General features: G+C 44.8%; 1 protein-coding gene across 5 annotated transcripts; it reads right to left on the reverse strand.

The window, feature by feature from the left end:
* Positions 1 to 7,500: 7,500 nt before the first annotated feature.
* LOC115161146 (lysophosphatidic acid phosphatase type 6) lies at positions 7,501 to 20,209 on the reverse strand. Of its 5 annotated transcripts, none has more exons than XM_029711911.1 (11): positions 19,962 to 20,209; positions 19,305 to 19,528; positions 18,758 to 18,886; positions 13,952 to 14,082; positions 11,755 to 11,834; positions 11,570 to 11,657; positions 11,303 to 11,435; positions 10,989 to 11,089; positions 10,705 to 10,797; positions 9,946 to 10,111; positions 9,034 to 9,168 (listed from the first exon to the last, which is right to left on the reverse strand). In XM_029711911.1, the coding sequence occupies exons 2-11, from the start codon at positions 19,521 to 19,523 to the stop codon at positions 9,034 to 9,036; spliced, it is 1,275 nt and encodes a 424-aa protein (XP_029567771.1). In that variant the 5' UTR covers positions 19,524 to 19,528; positions 19,962 to 20,209. The 5 variants fall into 5 exon arrangements, with proteins under 5 accessions (XP_029567773.1, XP_029567771.1, XP_029567769.1 ...); XM_029711909.1 differs by having other exon boundaries at positions 19,305 to 19,533; positions 19,962 to 20,208; XM_029711912.1 differs by lacking the exon at positions 19,962 to 20,209 and adding an exon at positions 19,661 to 19,944.
* Positions 20,210 to 20,344: the final 135 nt, after the last annotated feature.

The raw sequence follows: 20,344 nt of genomic DNA on the forward strand, positions 1-20,344 counted from the left end.
AAGACCCAAGAGGCAGGTGAAGTCGTTCCTGGGGTTAGCAGGATACTACAGTTGATTCGCACCTAACTTTGCCGCAATAGCTTTTCCCCTTTCACAGACGCGATGGACGAAGGACACAGAGGCGGTGTTCCAGGCCCTGAAGGAAGCTCTGTGTTCGCACCCAGTACTCGTCACCCCAGACTTTTCAAAAAACCTCCTGGTCTAGACAGACCCATCTGACACAAGGGTAAGGGCCTTCTTGTCCCAAGAGCAAGAAGGTGAGGAGCACCACATCATGTATGTCAGCAGGAAGCTCCTCCTGAGGGAAATGAAGTACTTGATTGTCGAGAAGGAGTGCCTCGCCGTGAAATGGGCGCTGGACACCCTCAAGTATTACCTCCTCGGGAGTAAGTTCACCCTAATTACTGACCATGCCCCCCTTGTGTGGATGGCAAGAGGTAAGGACACAAATGACCGCGTCACCCGCAGGTTCCTGCGATTGTTTTTCTCTTTCAGCCACATGTTTGGGGCCTGTCATGCCAAATAGTGTCCTTCTGCCAAATAGTGTCCCCCTCTATGTCACAATGGGATTCGATGAGTTCTAGCTTCTGTTGCAACATTCTGACCGGATTACGTAATGAAACCAAGCGTCCGTTGCTATGCTGGTTGTTTGGCTCTAATTTACCTAGTAGGAGGATGCGGGCAGTTCGAGTTCTATTTCACTGCATAAATGCTTGCTCAGTCCGCACAAAATTATTACCTCAGAATTGCTCTCCAAGGATGGTGTTTTTGACAGTGATAACCTGCTGCTTCAGAGCACCGAAAGACTGGAAAGAGAACACTCTTTGCCATGTATTTGTCTTAAGTACATATTGTTAAATAGGAATAAATAATTTAAGCTGTTTTTATAGATTGACGTTGCTAGCTACTGTACTTATATACCTCAGCCTGCCTAGTCAGCTAGCAAGCAAGCAAGCTAATGTAACTGCTATTGCAGCGTTCTGTTTTTATGTAGTTAGCACTTCAATGGCATCTCTCGAGGAGATTTTCTTTTATCTTTCCAACCAGGCGAAGTACTATGAAGACACCCCTGAGCTGGACAAGAGGCGCAACATTCAGAGAAATTCACAATTCAGGGTAAGGTTAAGCAGTTAACTTCAATTAGATAACTGGACGGATTTAGCTATGCACAGCCATTTTTTCAACAACCATTTTCCATCTAACGTTAGCTAGTTGCTATCTATACATATAGTTCAGTGGAGGCTGCTGAGGGGAGGATAGCTCATAATAATGTCTAGAATGGAGTAAATATAATAGTATCAAACACGTGGTTTCCATGTGGTTGACACCATTCAATTGACTCCATTCCCGACATTATTATGAGCCGTCCTCCCCTCAGCAGCCTCCACTGATATAGTTATGTCTGTCATATTGAGGTGCCTAGCTATAAGTTAAACCTGATCAATCAAATGGATAGGTGTAAACTAAGTGTCTTTGCTAGACAGACACAGAGAGAGTGGGGGGGTGAGAAAGAAAGGATGAAAGTGAGAGAGGTGGGAAGAGAGTGGAAGACAGACAGAGAGAGAGAGAGAGAGAGAGAAACCGAGAGAGAAAGACAGCAGTGCAAATATACTTAGACTTGAGTATTTCAACAACTCTTCTCTTCCAACTTGTTAGGCAATCATATCTACCTACGGGGAAGGATGGCCAGCCACACAGGGTGATTTGTATTAAGGAGAAGGAGGCCGTGCTGACCGAGATGCATGCTGGCCATTTCGGAGTGAAGTGCATGAACGTCAAAATCAACCTATGCTTTTTCTGACAGGGAATTGCCAAGGAGGTGGACAGCTGGGCAAGTGAAAGAAATAACATTTTGCCACTTTTTGCTTAAAGGTCAGAACCCTGTGTAGCCTGCCAGAAGTTTGAGATCACTGAAACTCCACCTGATGTGGTGAAAGTTGTAGATCCAGATCAGAAAGCCTTCGAGTACTACCTTCAGGCACAGACTGAGAAGGATGTGGAGGTTTTTGACCAGGTAAAAATGATTTTCCGCTGTTCATTTATTTTATAACACTGCACTAATCCATCACATTTTCTCACAGTAAAGTGTAACCTGTGTGTTTGCTTGTTTACGTCTCTGTCACCTCCCCTGTTCCCTTTAACTCTGCTCCTGTTCTCCAAGAGCTAGGGGTTCTGCCCAACACCCAGACGTAAATCCCCCCGATGTCCTCCATAACCAACCACCCTCCAACTTTTCATTACATCATCTACAGCTACTGTTGTCATGTTGTCATTATCTGCTAAGAAAGTTTTCTTGCTGTATCATACTGGGCACATAATATGTGAGATACACAGATTAACTAAAGGGGGGGCAACGCAAATAGTCTGGGTAGCCATTTGATTAGATGTTCAGGAGTCTTATGGCTTGGGGGTAGAAGCTGCTTAGAAGCCTCTTGGACCTAGACTTGGTGCTCTGGTACCACTTTCTGTGCGGTAGCAGAGAGAACAGTCTATGACTATGGTGGTTGGAGTCTTTGACAATTTTTAGGGCCTTCCTCTGACACCGCCTGGGATAGAGGTCCTGGATGGCAGGAAGCTTGGCCCCAGTGATGTACTGGGCCATACGCACTACCCTCTGTAGTGCCTTGCAGTCGGAGGCCGGGCAGTTGCCATACCAGGCAGTGATGCAATCAGTCAGGATGCAGCTGTAGAACCTTTTGAGGATCTGAGGACCCATGCCAAATCTTTTCAGTTTCATCAGGGCAAATAGGTTTTGTCGTGCCCTCTTCACGGCTTTCTTGGTGTGCTTGGACCATGTTAGTTTGTTGATGATGTGGATACCAAGGAACTTGAAGCTCTCAACCTGCTCCACTACAGCCTCATCGATGAGAATGGGGGCATGCTCGGCCCTCTTTTTTCTGTAGTCCCCAATCATTTCCCCTGTCTTGATCACGTTGAGGGACAGGTATGCCTGGAGGTCTACCCCGGGGGTTGGTGATAGAGGGGAGGTACGTTCCGCGATGTTGGCTCCCTCTGCTAGGAGTACACGGGGTGGGCAGCCCGACGCTGATAGCCCAAGTAGAGATAATTAGGGGAGAGTGCCAACCAGCCGTGCAGGCTACATAAATGGAGCATCGTGGCTCACCGAGAGAGAGACAAAGAGAGAGAGAGATCGAGCGAATCTCCCGGAGGCACAGAGCAGAATATAAGAAGAAGGACAGAGCCAACCCTAAGTTATTTTGTTGTTATGTTTATTTTGTTGCCTAGTAAAGTCGTTTTTTTCTGACTAGAACCTTCCCGTCTCTGTGTCCATCCATCTATGCATCCATCTATGCATGCTCAACCCAACACAATACCTCATATTTATAAAGCCCTTTTTACTTCAGATGTCACAATGTGCTTGTACAGAAACCCAGCCTAAAACCCCAAACAGCAAGCAATGCAGATGTAGAAGCACGTGGCTAGGAAAAACTCCCTAGAAAGGCAGGAACCTGGGAAGAAACCTAGAGAGGAACCAGGCTCTGAGGGGTGGCCAGTCCTCTTCTGGCTGTGCCGGGTGGAGATTATAACAGTACATGGCTAAGATATAAAAACGTTCATAAATGACCAGCAGGGTCAAATAATAATAATCACAGTGGTTGTAGAGGGTGCAACAGGTCAGCATCTCAGGAGTAAATGTCAGTTGGCTTTTCATAGCCGATCATTCAGAGTTAGAAAGCAGGTGCGGTAGAGAGTCGAAAACAGCAGGTCCGGGACAAAGTCATGGCATGCTTGGTTCAATGGTTCAATAGCTACTGATGAGAGAACCAAATGTCCCATATTAAACATATTTTACCTTGGTCACTTACAGACATTAAGAGATGATTTGCACAGCATGTCCACGAGGATGAAGGATAATTGCATGTCCTTGATTCAGACATGGTCTGTGGTTGTGTGCAATGACCAGTGTATACTGGTGTATAGGGCCAACATCCTTATGTTTTACTAGGGAAATTGTGTTTCCATAGCTATGGCTGACAGTAAGGGAGAGCAGAATCAAAATCTCTGCATAATCCAAACAGTTGCTTTGTGAGGTTTTAAAATGTCAGTTATGTAAATGCCAGCTGAAAAGTAGTGGCCTGTCTTTGACCCCAAGTGAGAGCAGGACCGGCGGAGCAATGGCCTAGAGAAACACGGATGAGCCTTAGTGGCTTTGGCCCTGTAACAACGGTAAATGTAATAACATACGTAAATGTAATAACTTTTCTATTTGTAATAACTTTAAACATGTGTATGTAATAAACCTGGTACTTAATACACATAATAACATGTTGAATGGTTACATGTAATAAGTTATTACATGAACCGGTGTTTATTACATTAACCAGTGAATAACGTTTTTTATGAATAATGTAATAACTTCAACCAATCATGTAATAACATCAATGTCTTTATTTATTATGTCCCTTATTTTTATTTACCCTTTTTTCTCCCCAATTTCATGGTATCCAAATGGTAGTTACAGTCTTGTCTCATCGTTGCAACTCCAATACGGACTCGGGAGAGGCGAAGGTCAAGAGCCATGCGTCCTCCGAAACACAACCCAACCAAGCCGCACTGCTTCTTGACACAATGCCCACCTAACCCGGAAGCCAGCAGCAGCAATGTGTCGGAGGAAACACCGTACACCCGGCGACCGTGTCAGCGTGTACTGCACCCGACCCGACACAGGAGTCTCTAATGTGCGATGGGACAAGGACATCCCAGCCGGTCAAACCCTCCCCTAACCCGGACGACGCTGGGCCAATTGTGCGCCGCCCCATGGGTCTCCCGGTCGTGGCAGGCTGCGATAGCCTGGATTCGAACTCAGAATCTCTAGTGGCACAGCTAGCACTGTGATGCAGTGCCTTAGACCACTGCACCACTCGGGAGGCCCATGACTCTTATTTTGATGGATATGGAGTAGTCCCAAAAGTGCAAAACCCGTCAATCTGGCACTTCAGGCATGCAAACGCTCAAAGAATTTGAACAATTTCAAATCTGGATGGCCTGAAACCTGAACACTTGTGTTAGGTCCACAAGCTAAGACCATGGTTTAAGCTCAGCAGAGGCTATCATAGTCTTTTGCAGCGCAGAACTGACCCAGCCAGTAACCCCAGCAACCAGCCAGGTCAATTCAACTAGATAATTCTATTATAAAATTAAAATAAAGTGTTATCAATACATATGTAAACTCCCTTTGGTGTTACTAAAACACACATACTGGTATATACCCACACATACAGTCTCAACCTGTATTCCAAACATACACATGCACATACACTCACAGGAACATATAGGCACGTGACAAAATAACACACACACATATTTAGGCAACATTTTATTTAAAAATAAAACTATTTTTGTTGTCACCGTACACAACACTATGACACACCAAACACAGAACTGGCTTGGAGCAGAACAGGGTCAGCCTTGCCCTTGTAGCAGGGGGAAACGTGCCTAACTCATAGCCACCAAGGCAGTAGGGGATAGCACCTGAAAAGTGATGTAGGTGTAATTAAACTTTTGTGTAAGCTCTCTGTGCTAATGCCTACGTTTAAGCTTAGCAGAGTAACACATTCTTGTGGCCTGCAAGAGACCTAGCTTAGACACCAGTCTGTAACATTGGTACAGTAACCTGGAATTGGTGTTCACAAGTTGTATAAGTCTGGTTCTGATATCTGGTTATCAAATGGTCTACATTGTTTCCCGTTCATTTAGGATGTAAATATAAGACCAATTTTGACTTCCAAACAGGTCTGACAAACTTACGTTTTCTTTGTCTGATGTTCTATAAATGTATACAGCACATTTGGAAAGTATTCAGACCCCTTGATTTTTTACACATTTTGTCACGTTACAGCCTTATTCTAAAATTGATTCAATAATTTTCCTCATCAATCTACAAATAATGACGAAGCAAAACATGTTGATATTTTTTTGCAAATGTATTAAAAATAAAAACAGAAATATCACGTTTACATAACTATTCTATCAGGAATCAAGGTAAGACCCAGATGCAGACCGTGTCGAAGTAACAATGTTTATTACAGCAACGGGGGAAAAGGTACAGGACGGCAGGCAGGCTCAGGGTCAGGGGGAGGCAGAGGTCTGGGGGAAAGCAGGAGCTGAATACAAAAACGCTAGTTGACTTCACAAACACGACGAACTGGCAACAGACAGAGAACACAGGTATAAATACACAGGGGATAATGGGGAAGATGGGCGACACCTGGAGGGGGGTGGAGACAATCACAAAGACAGGTGAAACAGATCAGGGTTTGACAGTACACCCCGCAAGGCGCCACCTTGCGTCCTACCTGGTTGACCGGGGTGCTGGCGGTGGAAGTCGGCAATGAGTGCTGGGTTCAGGATGTCTTTAACGGGGACCCAGCACCTCTCATCTGGGCCATAACCCTCCCAGTCAACCAGGTACTGGAAACCCCTGCCCCGTGGTCGAACCCTCAGGATGCGTCTCACCATGTACGCCAGATGTCCATCGACGACACGGGGAGGAGGGGTGGGCCTGGAAATAGAAGACAAAGGGCTGTGAGACACGGGCTTAATTCTAAACACATGGAATGTAGGATGAATACGAAGGGTACGGGGGTACAGAAGGCAGACAGCAGAGGGGCTAATGATCTTGGAGATGGGGAAAGGGACGATAAACATGGGGGGACAGTTTAAGAGACTCCACCCGCAGATCTCGGGTGGACAGCCATACCTTCTGCCCGAGACGATACCGGGGGCCGGCATCCAATGGTGATCCGCTTGTCGTCGGTACCTGGAGGTGGTCTTGACCGGGCTCTCCTCCAGGTACAACAGCGGCGGACAAACATATGGGCAGAAGGTATGTCGACCTCCTCTTCCTGCTCAGGGAAGAGCTGGGGCTGATACCCCAGGGAACACTCAAAGGGAGATAGGCCCGTGGCAGAGCAGGGAAGGGTGTTGCGGGCGTATTCGACTCACACAAGCTGCTGGCTCCAGGTGGTGGGGTTGGTGGAGACCAGGCAGCGCAGGGTAATCTCGAGGTCCTAGTTGGCTTGCGCCGACTGGCCGTTGGACTGGGGGTGGAACCCGGAGGACAGGCTGGCCAACGACCCAATGAGGGTGCAGAACGCCTTCCAGAACTGGGACGAGAACTGCGGACGGAGTCAGGAACGAACATCCGGGGCGTGGGATGTCTTGCTTCTTCTTCCGTCTCTGGAGCAACTACAGAAACTTGTAGTCGACTGCAGTCAAAACATCATGACCTTCGTGCAGTCAACATGTTGGCGCAAGTCAGATCATTTTTTCCCCCATAAAGCAACACCCTTTGATAAGTGTTGACCAACAATTTTCACCGACTTAGCACAACTGATCTGCTCAAATGCGCCCATTGTCTTACATCATACAGTCATCTATGATACATGATCTAACACATGACTAAAAAGTGTGGGTCAGGTATCCTTACGACCACTGACTGACCATATGACCACTGGTGTTGCACATTAGAGACAGACAAAGCATTTACCAACTCTTTATTAATAACCACCACTCAAAAGTCAAAGAATTTCAGGTCAACTCCTCATGATGGGACCTACAACAAATAAACACTCCAGTGTGTAGTGTATATTTGCTCACATGCCCATGCATATAATTTATACTCAATATAATCAACACATTCCTAAAAGAAGGCACCTACTGTTTCACTCACAACATATCGTAAACAGAATAAATCCCTTTCTAAAATGATTCTGAGTGGGTAAACACACACACTCTCATACACACCATACATTTTGGTAGCCTTGGTTAATGAACACCATGTACATGAAGTGCTTGGTTTTCCCCTGAGGAGAAGGTTGCAGTTTGCTATGAAGCATTTTGGTTCACTCTGAAAACAAAGCCAGAACATTTCAGAAAGTCAATATACAGTATCTATAAGCCCTGGCATTTATGGTGCTGTGCATAAAGTAATAACCAGGTAAATGCAGTGTATCTACAGACATAAAAGCACATCGCTCTGTGCATGGTACTGTCGCAGAAAGTACATTTATGATTATAATTGGTAACATTTTAGGCATTATAATATCACCAGATTATTTCAATATGATTAAGATTTACTTTGTAAAGTAAAACTGTCTTCATCTTAGTCATTTAGCAGATGCTCTTATCCAAAGCGTGTGCATACATTTTCGTACTAGTCCCCCGTGGGAATCAAACCCAGAAACCTGGTGTTACAAGCACCATGCTCTACCAACTGAGCCAAACGGGACTGCCCATCTTAACCAGTTGAAGCAGTACCACAGGATGCCTATTGCCCTGGGTGTGGTTTCAAAGCCAGTTATCCACTTTGACAGTGACGCTGCCTTTGTGCATTTAGACCAGGGGTGGGCAAACTCTGGCCTGCCTGACCATTCAATCCGGCCCACGGGAGGTATAAAATAATCAAATAAATGTGGGGGGGAATTATAATTTTGGTTAACAAAAACACCCCAGGCCACACTTGAATGTCTAAAAATAGATAGAAAGAACATTATAAGAGAACTATTTTATTTATTTAACTAGGCAAGCCAGTTAAGAACAAATTCTTATTTACAATGATGGCCTACCCCAGCCAACACTGGGCCAATTGTGCGCCACCCTATGGGACTCCCAACCACAGCCAGTTGTGATTCAGCCTGGAATCGAACCAGGGTCTGTCGTGACGTCTCTAGCACTGAGATGCAGTGCCTTAGACCGCTGTGCCACTCGGGAGCCCAATGGGTTATTTATAATGGACCCATTTACAATGGACCTATTTTCTGGCCCGCAAATTGATTAAAAAAAATGAATAGATAAAAAAAATCCCCCAAAAATCTGTACGGCCCTCCATCGAATTTCTAAATCCCGATATGGCCCTCAAGCCAAAAAGTTTGCCCACCCCTGGCTTAAACAGTGAGGTATCCTAACATACTAAATACTCGAATACACGGGCTAATGCTAGGCTAGGGCTGGAGAGTGGATGTCTGGTGGAATGTAAACAGGGTGGCTGGTAACAGTGAGAGTGTGGAAGCCTCAGGGGTCGGCCATGCCCTCTGTGCGGTTGCAGAGCGACTCATAGAGTTCAGAGGTCAGTGAGTAGTTAGAGAAGGCCTGCTTGAATTCCTGCAGGGGGCAGTAGACTCCACTACAGCCTGGAATCAACTGGTCCTACAGACACAAAGAACATAAGAAAGAGACACACACACAAAAAGAGATCACTAACTTTCTCAGAGAGAAAGAGGGTCCTGAAAGTGTTTAAATATGTGCACACTTTTATGAGCCTTGCCTCTTCCCTAGCACACTTGCGCCCAAGACCAAGTTTTCCGTTCGGAAAATATGGCACTGGACAATGTGACTGGGAAGATTTAAATTTACCTGCCATTTGAGAAATGTACTGGACTCATAAGCATTGGATATATAACCCATTAGGGTGTCTACCCACGGTGCTCAGAATGACAGAAATCATATTTAGATTATAGTAATTCATCTTAACACAACATGCAACTCATTTAATGAAGCTAATGAAACATAATTTTCAAACATTTGACAAAATACAATTTGTGGGAAAACACCATTCTAAACAGCACAGCTGGTAAAACACCATTCTAAACAGCACAGCTGGGAAAACACCATTCTAAACAGCACAGCTGGGAAAACACCATTCTAAACAGCACAGCTGGGAAAACACCATTCTAAACAGCACAGCTGGGAAAACACCATTCTAAACAGCACAGCTGGGAAAACACCATTCTAAACAGCACAGCTGATAGCTGTTCCATATGTGAAAGATGGAAATCTCTGTTGGAAACTTAGAAAGAGGGGGAATCTAAAGATGCAACAACTAGGATGGGTTGCTATATTTAACATTTAAGTCATTTAGCAGACGCTCTTATCCAGAGCGACTTACAAATTGCCAGCTAACGGAAACCCTGCCCTAGACCATACCTTGCCAATGTAGGACACTTTGACAAAGGCCTCTTTGGTTTGCCTGTGTTGATGCAGCTCCAGGGTGATGTCAGCGGCGTACGGTGGCCATTGCATGTCAAAAACACCCAGAGCCATGAGACAGGGCATCAGAGTGGTGTCGTGGGCAGAGTACAGGAACAGCTTCCTGAGAGAGAAAACGCATATGTGAAAATGCCCTCAGATAATTTCTGATGTTTAGCAACAAGTAGGGGTAGGGAATGAAAAACTAAGAATGTGCCATTTAGAAAAGGGCATTTGCTACCATCAAGTGGTTGGGTTGAGATCTGCAGCTCAATAAATCTCTTAATGGCTGTGTTTTCTATTGCAGTCCTCTAGTACCTACCGCCCCCCAAAAGTACATATTTTGTTTGTGGCCCTGGACAAGCACACCTGATTCTACATGTCAACTAATCATCAATCCCTTGCAGGCCCTCCCTTCTCAAATCAAACCGTAATCTGCACCGCTCATTCATGTTGTCACCAAGGCAGCATGATGCATCGTTCAGAAACATGCATCTCTTTTCCATAAAATATATGTTCAAATTTTCAAACTCGTTTTCACTGGGAAGGCAGATAAATCAAAAGCAATCATCAAAAGCAATCCACATGCTAAAATCTAGGTCACTTTGTCGTTGGCCAGAGATGGTCACCCGGTTCACGGCCGGGAGGCAGCCCCGGTTCACGGCCGGGAGGCAGCCCCATTCCAAAACGAATGCAATCAAAGTAAGAGTAACTCACCTGTTGGGCTCTGAGGTTGTGCCCTGTAGTTGGTCTTCAATGTTGCCCATCAGGGTGTGGAAGAGGGGACCCACACACAGCTGCAGGTTCTCCCTGATCACAACAAGCAAACCCCAGACAAGATTAAGAAAACAACAACTGTCTTGGGGGAATTTTTTTCTGAATGTGGAATAAGGAAGCGGCTTATGCTCATGAAACAGGGAACTATATTGTCTGTGTTCTACTACCCGGCCCTCTACACAGGCTCATCTGTATTTACATCCCACTGCCCTTTGACCCCTGACCTCTTGCTGGGTTCGTAGATGTGACAGATCATCTCCACAGCTCTCTGCTCCACTGTGTTCCTCCAGGAGTCCAGGACTGGTGGGCAGGGCAGTCCGTGTGTCTGATATAACACACACACACACACACACACACACACACACACACACACACACACACACACACACACACACACACACACACTTTGTCATGTTAACATCTCTATGCAATGCAAACAAAATGACAGTATCACTATTTATACCTTTGGATCTCATAATACATTTTGGTAACAAAAGGTTTGAAATTAAGAATATATTTCTTTGTTGCATTGTGTCACCTCTCTGGCCACCATGTCATCCCTGATGAGAATGAAGTCAACCCGTTGGTGGGCAGCGATGCCCAGAGCACTCTGGATGCTCCTCAGGTCCGCAGCGATGTCTGGCAGAGTGGACGACTCCGCCCAGCGATGACTACAGCACACACCGACACAGCCAATCACAAAAATCAACAAGATAGAAACATCCAATCACAAACATTAACGAGTGAGAGATCCAGCCAAACACAAAAATGTATAGGAAAGGGACCCAGCCAGTCACTCACTAACCCGCTGAGGTGTTTGAGCAGTCTGCACCCGTGGTAGTTAGGGTACAGGATCTCTGACTCTGCCTCAGTCGTCAGAATGGAAACCATGTCTTCAGAAGAAGAGAGGGGGAGCAACATTAGGAGATCGGAAATACTGGCCTTTGACACACACGCCTCATACGCACACAAACAAACAGTGACACCTACCGCTCTGGCTTTGCTGGAACAGCCCTGCCACCAGGCACTTGGCAGACTCTATGGTCCTTACAATGTTAGTGGAACGCACACTGGGAGAGAGAAGAAACGGCATATATATTAGAAGAATATATCAATGTCTTGTACATGTACTGTGGTATTATGTCTTCAACCTTTATGTTACCTAGCCTGATGTTACCTAGGTGACAGCTCAGCAAAAAAAGGAAAGGAGGGGTGTTCAACAACAATGACAAAATCAATCTCTGTCTTTTTTTGTTGAGTGCTCCAACTCCTTTTTACCTCGAATTAGTCAGTTTGGACGTTTTTCCTAGTAAGCCATTCTCGTTACCTAGGTGACCTTTACGTTAGCTAGGCTGATGTTACCTAAGTTACTTTTATGTTACCTAGATGTGGGTCCGCTCTACAGCCAACTTCTTTCTCATTGTCAAGCCAAACAATGACTGAGTTGGCTACAGAACGTGACTACCAGGCTGCTGACAAGAGCACATGTGGCTGTGGTACATACCAGACCTATGTAGGGTTGAAGGTGGTGGTTGAGGAAGGCTGTGGTACTTACTAGACCTCTGTAGGGCTGAAGGCGGGGGTTGAGGAAGGCTGTGGTACTTACTAGACCTCTGTAGGGCTGAAGGTGGGGGTTGAGGAAGGCTGTGGTACTTACTAGACCTCTGTAGGGCTGAAGGCGGGGGTTGAGGAAGGCTGTGGTACTTACTAGACCTCTGTAGGGCTGAAGGCGGGGGTTGAGGAAGGCTGTGGTACTTACTAGACCTCTGTAGGGCTGAAGTTGGGGGTTGAGGAATGCTGTTGTACTTACTAGACCTCTGTAGGGCTGAAGGTGGGGGTTGAGGAAGGCTGTGGTACTTACTAGACCTCTGTAGGGCTGAAGGCGGGGGTTGAGGAAGGCTGTGGTACTTACTAGACCTCTGTAGGGCTGAAGGTGGGGGTTGAGGAATGCTGTTGTACTTACTAGACCTCTGTAGGGCTGAAGGTGGGGGTTGAGGAAGGCTGTGGTACTTACTAGACCTCTGTAGGGCTGAAGGCGGGGGTTGAGGAAGGCTGTGGTACTTACTAGACCTCTGTAGGGCTGAAGGCGGGGGTTGAGGAAGGCTGTGGTACTTACTAGACCTCTGTAGGGCTGAAGGTGGTGGTTGAGGAAGGCTGTGGTACTTACTAGACCTCTGTAGGGCTGAAGGCGGGGGTTGAGGAAGGCTGTGGTACTTACTAGACCTCTGTAGGGCTGAAGGCGGGGGTTGAGGAAGGCTGTGGTACTTACTAGACCTCTGTAGGGCTGAAGGCGGGGGTTGAGGAAGGCTGTGGTACTTACTAGACCTCTGTAGGGCTGAAGGCGGGGGTTGAGGAAGGCTGTGGTACTTACTAGACCTCTGTAGGGCTGAAGGTGGTGGTTGAGGAAGGCTGTGGTACTTACTAGACCTCTGTAGGGCTGAAGGTGGGGGTTGAGGAAGGCTGTGGTACTTACTAGACCTCTGTAGGGCTGAAGGCGGGGGTTGAGGAAGGCTGTGGTACTTACTAGACCTCTGTAGGGCTGAAGGTGGTGGTTGAGGAAGGCTGTGGTACTTACTAGACCTCTGTAGGGCTGAAGGTGGTGGTTGAGGAAGGCTGTGGTACTTACTAGACCTCTGTAGGGCTGAAGGTGGTGGTTGAGGAAGGCTGTGGTACTTACTAGACCTCTGTAGGGCTGAAGGTGGTGGTTGAGGAAGGCTGTGGTACTTACTAGACCTCTGTAGGGCTGAAGGTGGGGGTTGAGGAAGGCTGTGGTACTTACTAGACCTCTGTAGGGCTGAAGGTGGTGGTTGAGGAATGCTGTTGTACTTACTAGACCTCTGTAGGGCTGAAGGTGGTGGTTGAGGAAGGCTGCAGTACTTACTAGACCTCTGTAGGGCTGAAGGTGGTGGTTGAGGAAGGCTGCGGTACTTACTAGACCTCTGTAGGGCTGAAGGCGGGGGTTGAGGAAGGCTGTGGTACTTACTAGACCTCTGTAGGGCTGAAGTTGGGGGTTGAGGAAGGCTGTGGTACTTACTAGACCTCTGTAGGGCTGAAGGTGGTGGTTGAGGAAGGCTGTGGTACTTACTAGACCTCTGTAGGGCTGAAGTTGGGGGTTGAGGAAGGCTGTGGTACTTACTAGACCTCTGTAGGGCTGAAGTTGGGGGTTGAGGAAGGCTGTGGTACTTACTAGACCTCTGTAGGGCTGAAGGTGGGGTTGAGGAAGGCCGTGTCCTGGATGTACCTCTTCCTCAGCCTCTCTCCCAGCTCATACAGCTGCTGCATGCCCACTGTGGTCAACTGACCTGGGTACGTACCCCCCTTCAGGGGAAAGGGACAGGGGTCAAAGGTTAGGTTTTATTTATTCACACCAAAGAAAATAAGTGAAAGACAACAACAAAAAAAGACAGATAAAAAAACTGGAAAAAACAGTGTGCAAGTGAGGCTGGAAGCCCAAAAGGGCTGACATGAAAACCACACCACAAGTAAGTAAAAAAAATAAAATCAGTTAAAAGCATTTGAATTATAATTGTACATGACATACTCAGTATAAAATAAAAAACATGTTTGATTATGTGTGTAAGTGTGAGAGTTAGGATACACGGAGGGGATTATTGGGTAGTTTGGTTCATCAGGTTGACCCCAGTCTTCACTTATTGGGGGATGATGAGGTTTTGGCAATGTGAAGGTAAGAATTCCAGAGTATGGTACCTCTGTATCTGATAGATAATTGACAATGTGAGGTCCGTCAGTACCATGCTAGCACTCCTACATGACAACTTAAACCCATTAACCATACTTAGGGCTGTGACGGTCATGAAATTGTCAGCCATTGATTGTCAAGCAAATAACTGCCGGTCTCACGGTAATTGACTGTTAATTAACATAAACACATTTAGCATCTCCTGGCTTCCACGCATAGCCTACAAGCCACTGATGCAGACCTTAGGAACATCTACTTTTTAAAAAGTCTAAGAAATCCATTTAATATAGCCTACACCATCACAATAAATATTTTTTTTAAAGACAGGTCTAAAGAAACATGATATGAAGAAAATGTAGTCCATTTCAGAAGAACAGAATAGCCTACTCTGAGTTGTCCTTATGTTAGGCCCTGAACTGGCTATGCCATATGGCTGTGGGCTACACTAGTTCATATAGCTGACAAGATTTGCTTAGAATTCTGTGGCATTATCTTATATTATGAAGAATACAATTGAACAAAGCTGAATAAAATAGAAAAGATATTTTCTCCAAACGATTTGAGGGAGCGTGCACATGTAGCTATTCTGTGTTGAGCGGTTAAGAAATAAACAGGTCCTCCTATATGCTTAATTTAGAGTTATTTATGCAACTTTAGTTCCGATACAAACGTTGGGCTATTTGTTTTGATTATTAATACATTCTAAGGCAGCGTGATGTGACTCTAATGATGATTTGAAAAAATTGCATGAAAGGCATGAGCTCTGCTTTGTTATTTGCACAGGCTGTACACACTTTATCAGTCTCTCATTCACAATTTGACAAGCATGATAATGCCTCAAAATTCCCGACAGCATCCCGTTTGTGTGGCTGTAATGCCCCATAAAAAATCCATGCCTTTTGCAGCCAGTGTACATTGTGCCATTGGGCTGAATATACAAATGACAATTCCCTTCTCCTGGCTGCGTGCTCTGAAGCACCTCTCACTCACATGGCTCTCTCAAATAGCTAAATTCTTATTAGCCAATGCCCGTCACGTGATCGGGTCGTTCTCACAGGCTACAAGTGAAAGACACATCTGGGAAGCAACTGCGCGTGTCCTTATCTAATTCCGAGCGTAATATTGAAGATATTGGAAGAACCGTCCACATTTACTTTATGGCAGCAAACAAGATGAGTAGGCCAAACGAACAGCAAAAGTACTAGCCCACGTCAATCTACCATCCCCCATAGTACAAAGGTTGACCTATTCTATTCTGTGCGAGAAATAAATATTCCGAACATAGTCTTGGACAGTTGTGGGTTGCGATAGATACAACCACAAGCATTTTTAAGCAATGAGGACTGATGCAACAGATCAGAACGTTTTGATTAAAATGTTGATAAATTATTAGGCTATTTCTTTACATTATAAGCGCATCAATGCGCACATGGCAGTAGGCTATAAGCGCGAATGATCCAAAATGCAATCAATTAGCAGGAAAACACCATTTTCAAAAGTGACCACAAATACGATTATGCATGTAATTTTAATTTAAAGGTGCATTTTTATGGTGAAAATTATCTTCCCAAAACTTGAAACTCACGCACTGCTTATGTATGCCAATTAGGCTCTACACCCGTTGTAAAGCGCATTAATGTGCTTAATTTTAAAAAGCCATTTGGCCACTTGAGTTGTGATACAAACCGTATCAAAACATATAGGCCTATGGGCTACGCTACATGTTCGACTATGATTTGAAAAAAAGGCATGCACTGTTTCTTGCCTTATTGCACACAAGCTGGGCATTTATTTATTTTATTTATGCTTCATTCACAAGTGATAATATATACAGTACCAGTCAAAAGTTTGGACAACTACTCATTCAAGGGTTTTTCTTTATTTTTACATTGTAGAATAATAGTGAAGACATCAAAACTATGAAATAACACATATGGAATCACGTAGAAACCAAAAAATGTGTTAAATGTATTTTATATTTGAGGTTCTTCAAAGTAGCCAACCTTTGCCTTGATGACAGCTTTGCACACTCATGGCATTCTCTCAACCAGCTTCATGGGGAATGCTTTTTCAACAGTCTTGAAGGAGTTCCCACATATGCTGAGCACTTGTTGGCTGCTTTTTGTTCACTCTGCTGTCCAACTCATCCCAAACCATCTCAATTGGGTTGAGGCCGGGTGATTGTGGAGGCCAGGTCATCTGATGCAGCACTACATCACTCTCCTTCTATGTCAAATAGCCCTTAACACACCTCCAGGCTGTGTTTGTCATTTTCCTGTTGAAAAATAAATGATAGTCCCACTAAGGCCAAACCAGATGGGATGGATTATTGCTGCAGAATGCTGTGGTAGCCATGTTGGTTAAGTGTGCCTTGAATTCTAAATAAATCACTGACAGTGTCACCAGCAAAGCACCCCCACACCATCACACTTCCTCCTCCATGCTTCACGGTGGGAACCACACATGCGGAGATCATCTGTTCAACTACTCTGTGTCTCACAAAGACACGGCGGTTGTAACCAAAAATCTCAAATCTGGACTCAACAGACCAAAGGACAGATTTTCACCATTCTAATGTCCATTGCTCAGGTTTCTAGGCCCAAGCAAGTCTCTTCTTCTTATTGGTGTCCTTTAGTTGTGGTTTATTTGCAGCAATCGACCATGAAGGCCTGATTCAAACAGTCTCCTCTGAACAGTTGATGTTGAGATGTGTCTGTTACTCGAATTCTGTGAAGCATTTATTTGGGCTGCAATTTCTGAGGCTAGTAACTCTAATGAACTTTTCCTCTGCAGCAGAGGTGACTCTAGTTCTTCTTTTCATGTGGAGGTCCTCATGAGAGCTAGTTTCATCATAGCGCTTGATGGTTTTTGCGACTGCACTTGAAGAAACTTTAATGATGGACTCACGTTTCTCTTTGCTTATTTGAGCTGTTCTCGCCATAATGTGTACTTGGTCTTTTACGAAATAGGGCTTCTGTATATTATTTATTTCACCAGGTAGGCTAGTTGAGAACAAGTTCTCATTTGCAACTGCAACCTGGCCAAGATAAAGCAAAGCAGTTCCACACATACAACAACACAGAGTTACACATGGAATAAACAAACATACAATCAATAATACAGTATATATACCACCCTTACCTTGTCACAACACAACTGATTGGCTAAAACACATTAAGAAGTAAAGAAATTTCACAAAATAACTTTTAACAAGGCACACCTGTTAATTGAAATGTATTCCAGGTGACTACATCATGAAGCTGGTTGAGAGAATGCCAAGAGTGTGCAAAGCTGTCATCAAGGAAAAGGTTGGCTACTTTGAAGAATCTCAAACAGAAAATATATTTTGATTTGTTTAACACGTTTGGTTACTACATGATTCCATATGTGCTATTTCATAGTATTGATGTCTTCACTATTTTTCTACAATGTAGAAAATAGTAAAAATAAAGAAAAATCCTGGAATGAGTAGGTGTGTCCAAACTTTTGACTGGTACTGTAATTCCCAAGTGATAGGTGAAAATATTAGACTATCAGACTGTTCTTGATTTAATATTGTCTTTACATATACTAAATAATATATGTGTGACATTTGTTTTGATTTAGAATGGACTATTATCATGCATCTGTCTGGAAACTGGGGCAGGGGAAAAAATACATGTCATTTATGCACTTAAAAAGCGAACGGAGAACGCTTTTCCTGTGGTTCATTTTCATGCCAGCCAGTTAGGCTATACTCCTGTTGTAAAGAGAAGAAATGTGCTTAATAATAGGAAAGTTGAGAAATAAATATAGTAGGCCTTGCCTATAGAAAGATGATGGGACACTCCTCTTTTTAAATAGAGGCCATCACGTTCTCACGCAATTGCATAGCCTGTAGAAATGTTGTGCAACATGAGCTCATGGGCTCTCATGAAGTGTTTGATAAGATTTTCTAATACATTTGCAATGATGTCAGAGTGATTAGAGGAACAATAGCGTGCTGAGTACCAGGCAGTTAGCAAGTTTGGTAGGCTACTAATGACCATCAGCAGCATCAGAGCTTGGAGAAGCCTAATTACTGTGACTAAACAGTCCCGTGGAATTTGACTGCCTTCATGACTCGTGACAGCCGGTGTGGCGGTAATACGGTCACCGTAACAGCCCTAACCATACTTATCAAAGCGCCTACTCCTCGCCCTGACCCTATCGCTCTAGGTACTACTTCCTCTGCTCGCTCGCACGCGCACACACACACACACACACACACACACACACACACACACACACACACACACACACACTCTCTCTCACGGTCAGTATGTTGGCCCGGTAGCTGTCCTCCACCGGTGAGGAGGGCCGTGGACCTCCTTCCAGGTCTGTCACGACATAGTTGATATGTGTGTGTGCTGGGGGTTCCAGGAGGTTAGGCACCCACTGGGCCTGAGAGACAGGACAAGGAAGTATTTTAGCTTTTCAGATACTGGTGACCATACCTTCAGCATGCATTGTCTTGTCAATGAGGCTAAACATTTATTTGTATTACCTTTATTTAACTAGGCAAGTCAGTTAAGAACAAATTCTTATTTTCAATGACGGCCTAGGAACAGTGCCTTGTTCAGGGGCAGAACACAAGCAGAGATGGAAAAGGAAACAAGACATCCCACTCCCTCATTTTTTCTGGTTATTGAATTAAGTGAATGAATTAAGTAGATCATTCACACCCAGCTGCTAATGCATTGGTGCCTATGGGAGAGCCTCCCCGTTAAGCAGACCGGAACTAATCTTTTTTTTCTAGGGTAAAAGGCCTGAGTGGGACATCTTCATTTATTCACCATCTTTGACACAAATGGTCCCTCACCTCCATGACATCCGGTATAGACTTCAGCGGAGTTCGGGCTCCGTGGCGGAACAGGACTTGCACGAGTTTGAGCTCATAAGGAGAAGGTGGTTCCGTGCATGCGGTGGTCGAACCCGTCTGAGTCGTTTCCGTCTTCTTCTGAGACCAGAACATGGATCCAAACGCCATGGATACCGAGCCCAGAACACCTGCTTTGGTCCAGAGGTTCCTCATCCTCATGATTACTGTGCTGCCGAGACAGACCGTACAATTACAACATTGAAAACATAGTTAGCTAGCACAGTCAATCATTTACAACGAACCAGTTTGTGATCTTCATGAATTGTAATGTTGTTAGCGATTCCAGAGTTTATTACCGGGTAGTTATACAACTGCAGTATGGTTGAACCTGGCACTTGATCTTTTGGTGGCGATGGGAGCAAGTTTTGAAGCAGGAGCTACGAACAAGCTGGCTGCCACTGAGCTAATCACTCTTAGCTAGCTAGCCGTCAAGATCGAGCAGTTGCTGCAGACTGAAGGTTAGCTAGCTATCAAATGTCAACTCATAGCTAGCTAATGTCAAACTAAGAAATTCGTCATTCTATCGATTAGGGGTTAGCTAACGTTACATCTCAAGCTACTCGAATGACACACGATTTTGAACTCAAATGTACTTACGTTTAATAAGAACTGGAACAGTTAACTAGCCAACAATTTTTTTGGGATAAAATTCCCCTATGGACTAACTCCGGCTATTTTGAAAACACTGCACCGGTTAAGGATAAAAGTTTTTTTGGAATATGTAGTTCTTTCTGGTATGATCCATGCTTTCAAAGCGAATCAATGGTAGCGGTAAACTACTCTTCCCGAAAAAGCTGCCTACAAGCGTCATATCCTTCTCCCCCTTAAACTGTATATGGCCAATTTTTAAAAGAAATGTATAAGTAAACCAAGATAGACAACATTCAGTCGTTTCCAATGGGAACAAATGAGCCATGGTGGGCAGAACAAACAAGAAGGGGCAGAGCCAAGCACGAGCTAACGAGAGCCTATTGGCGAGC

Source organism: Salmo trutta, chromosome 24 (assembly GCF_901001165.1).
Source record: "Salmo trutta chromosome 24, fSalTru1.1, whole genome shotgun sequence".
In the NCBI taxonomy this organism is placed as follows: Eukaryota; Metazoa; Chordata; class Actinopteri; order Salmoniformes; family Salmonidae; genus Salmo; species Salmo trutta.

Excerpts from the sequence above, each read along its gene's own strand:
- LOC115161146 (XM_029711913.1), bottom strand. The coding sequence starts at position 19,523 with ATGAGGATGAGGAACCTCTGGACCAAAGCAGGTGTTCTGGGCTCGGTA. Across the intron at positions 18,887-19,304 it reads CTATACCGGATGTCATGGAG|GCCCAGTGGGTGCCTAACCT; the intron begins GTGAGGGACCAT and ends CCTGTCTCTCAG. Across the intron at positions 10,798-10,988 it reads ATCTACGAACCCAGCAAGAG|GGAGAACCTGCAGCTGTGTG; the intron begins GTCAGGGGTCAA and ends TGTTGTGATCAG.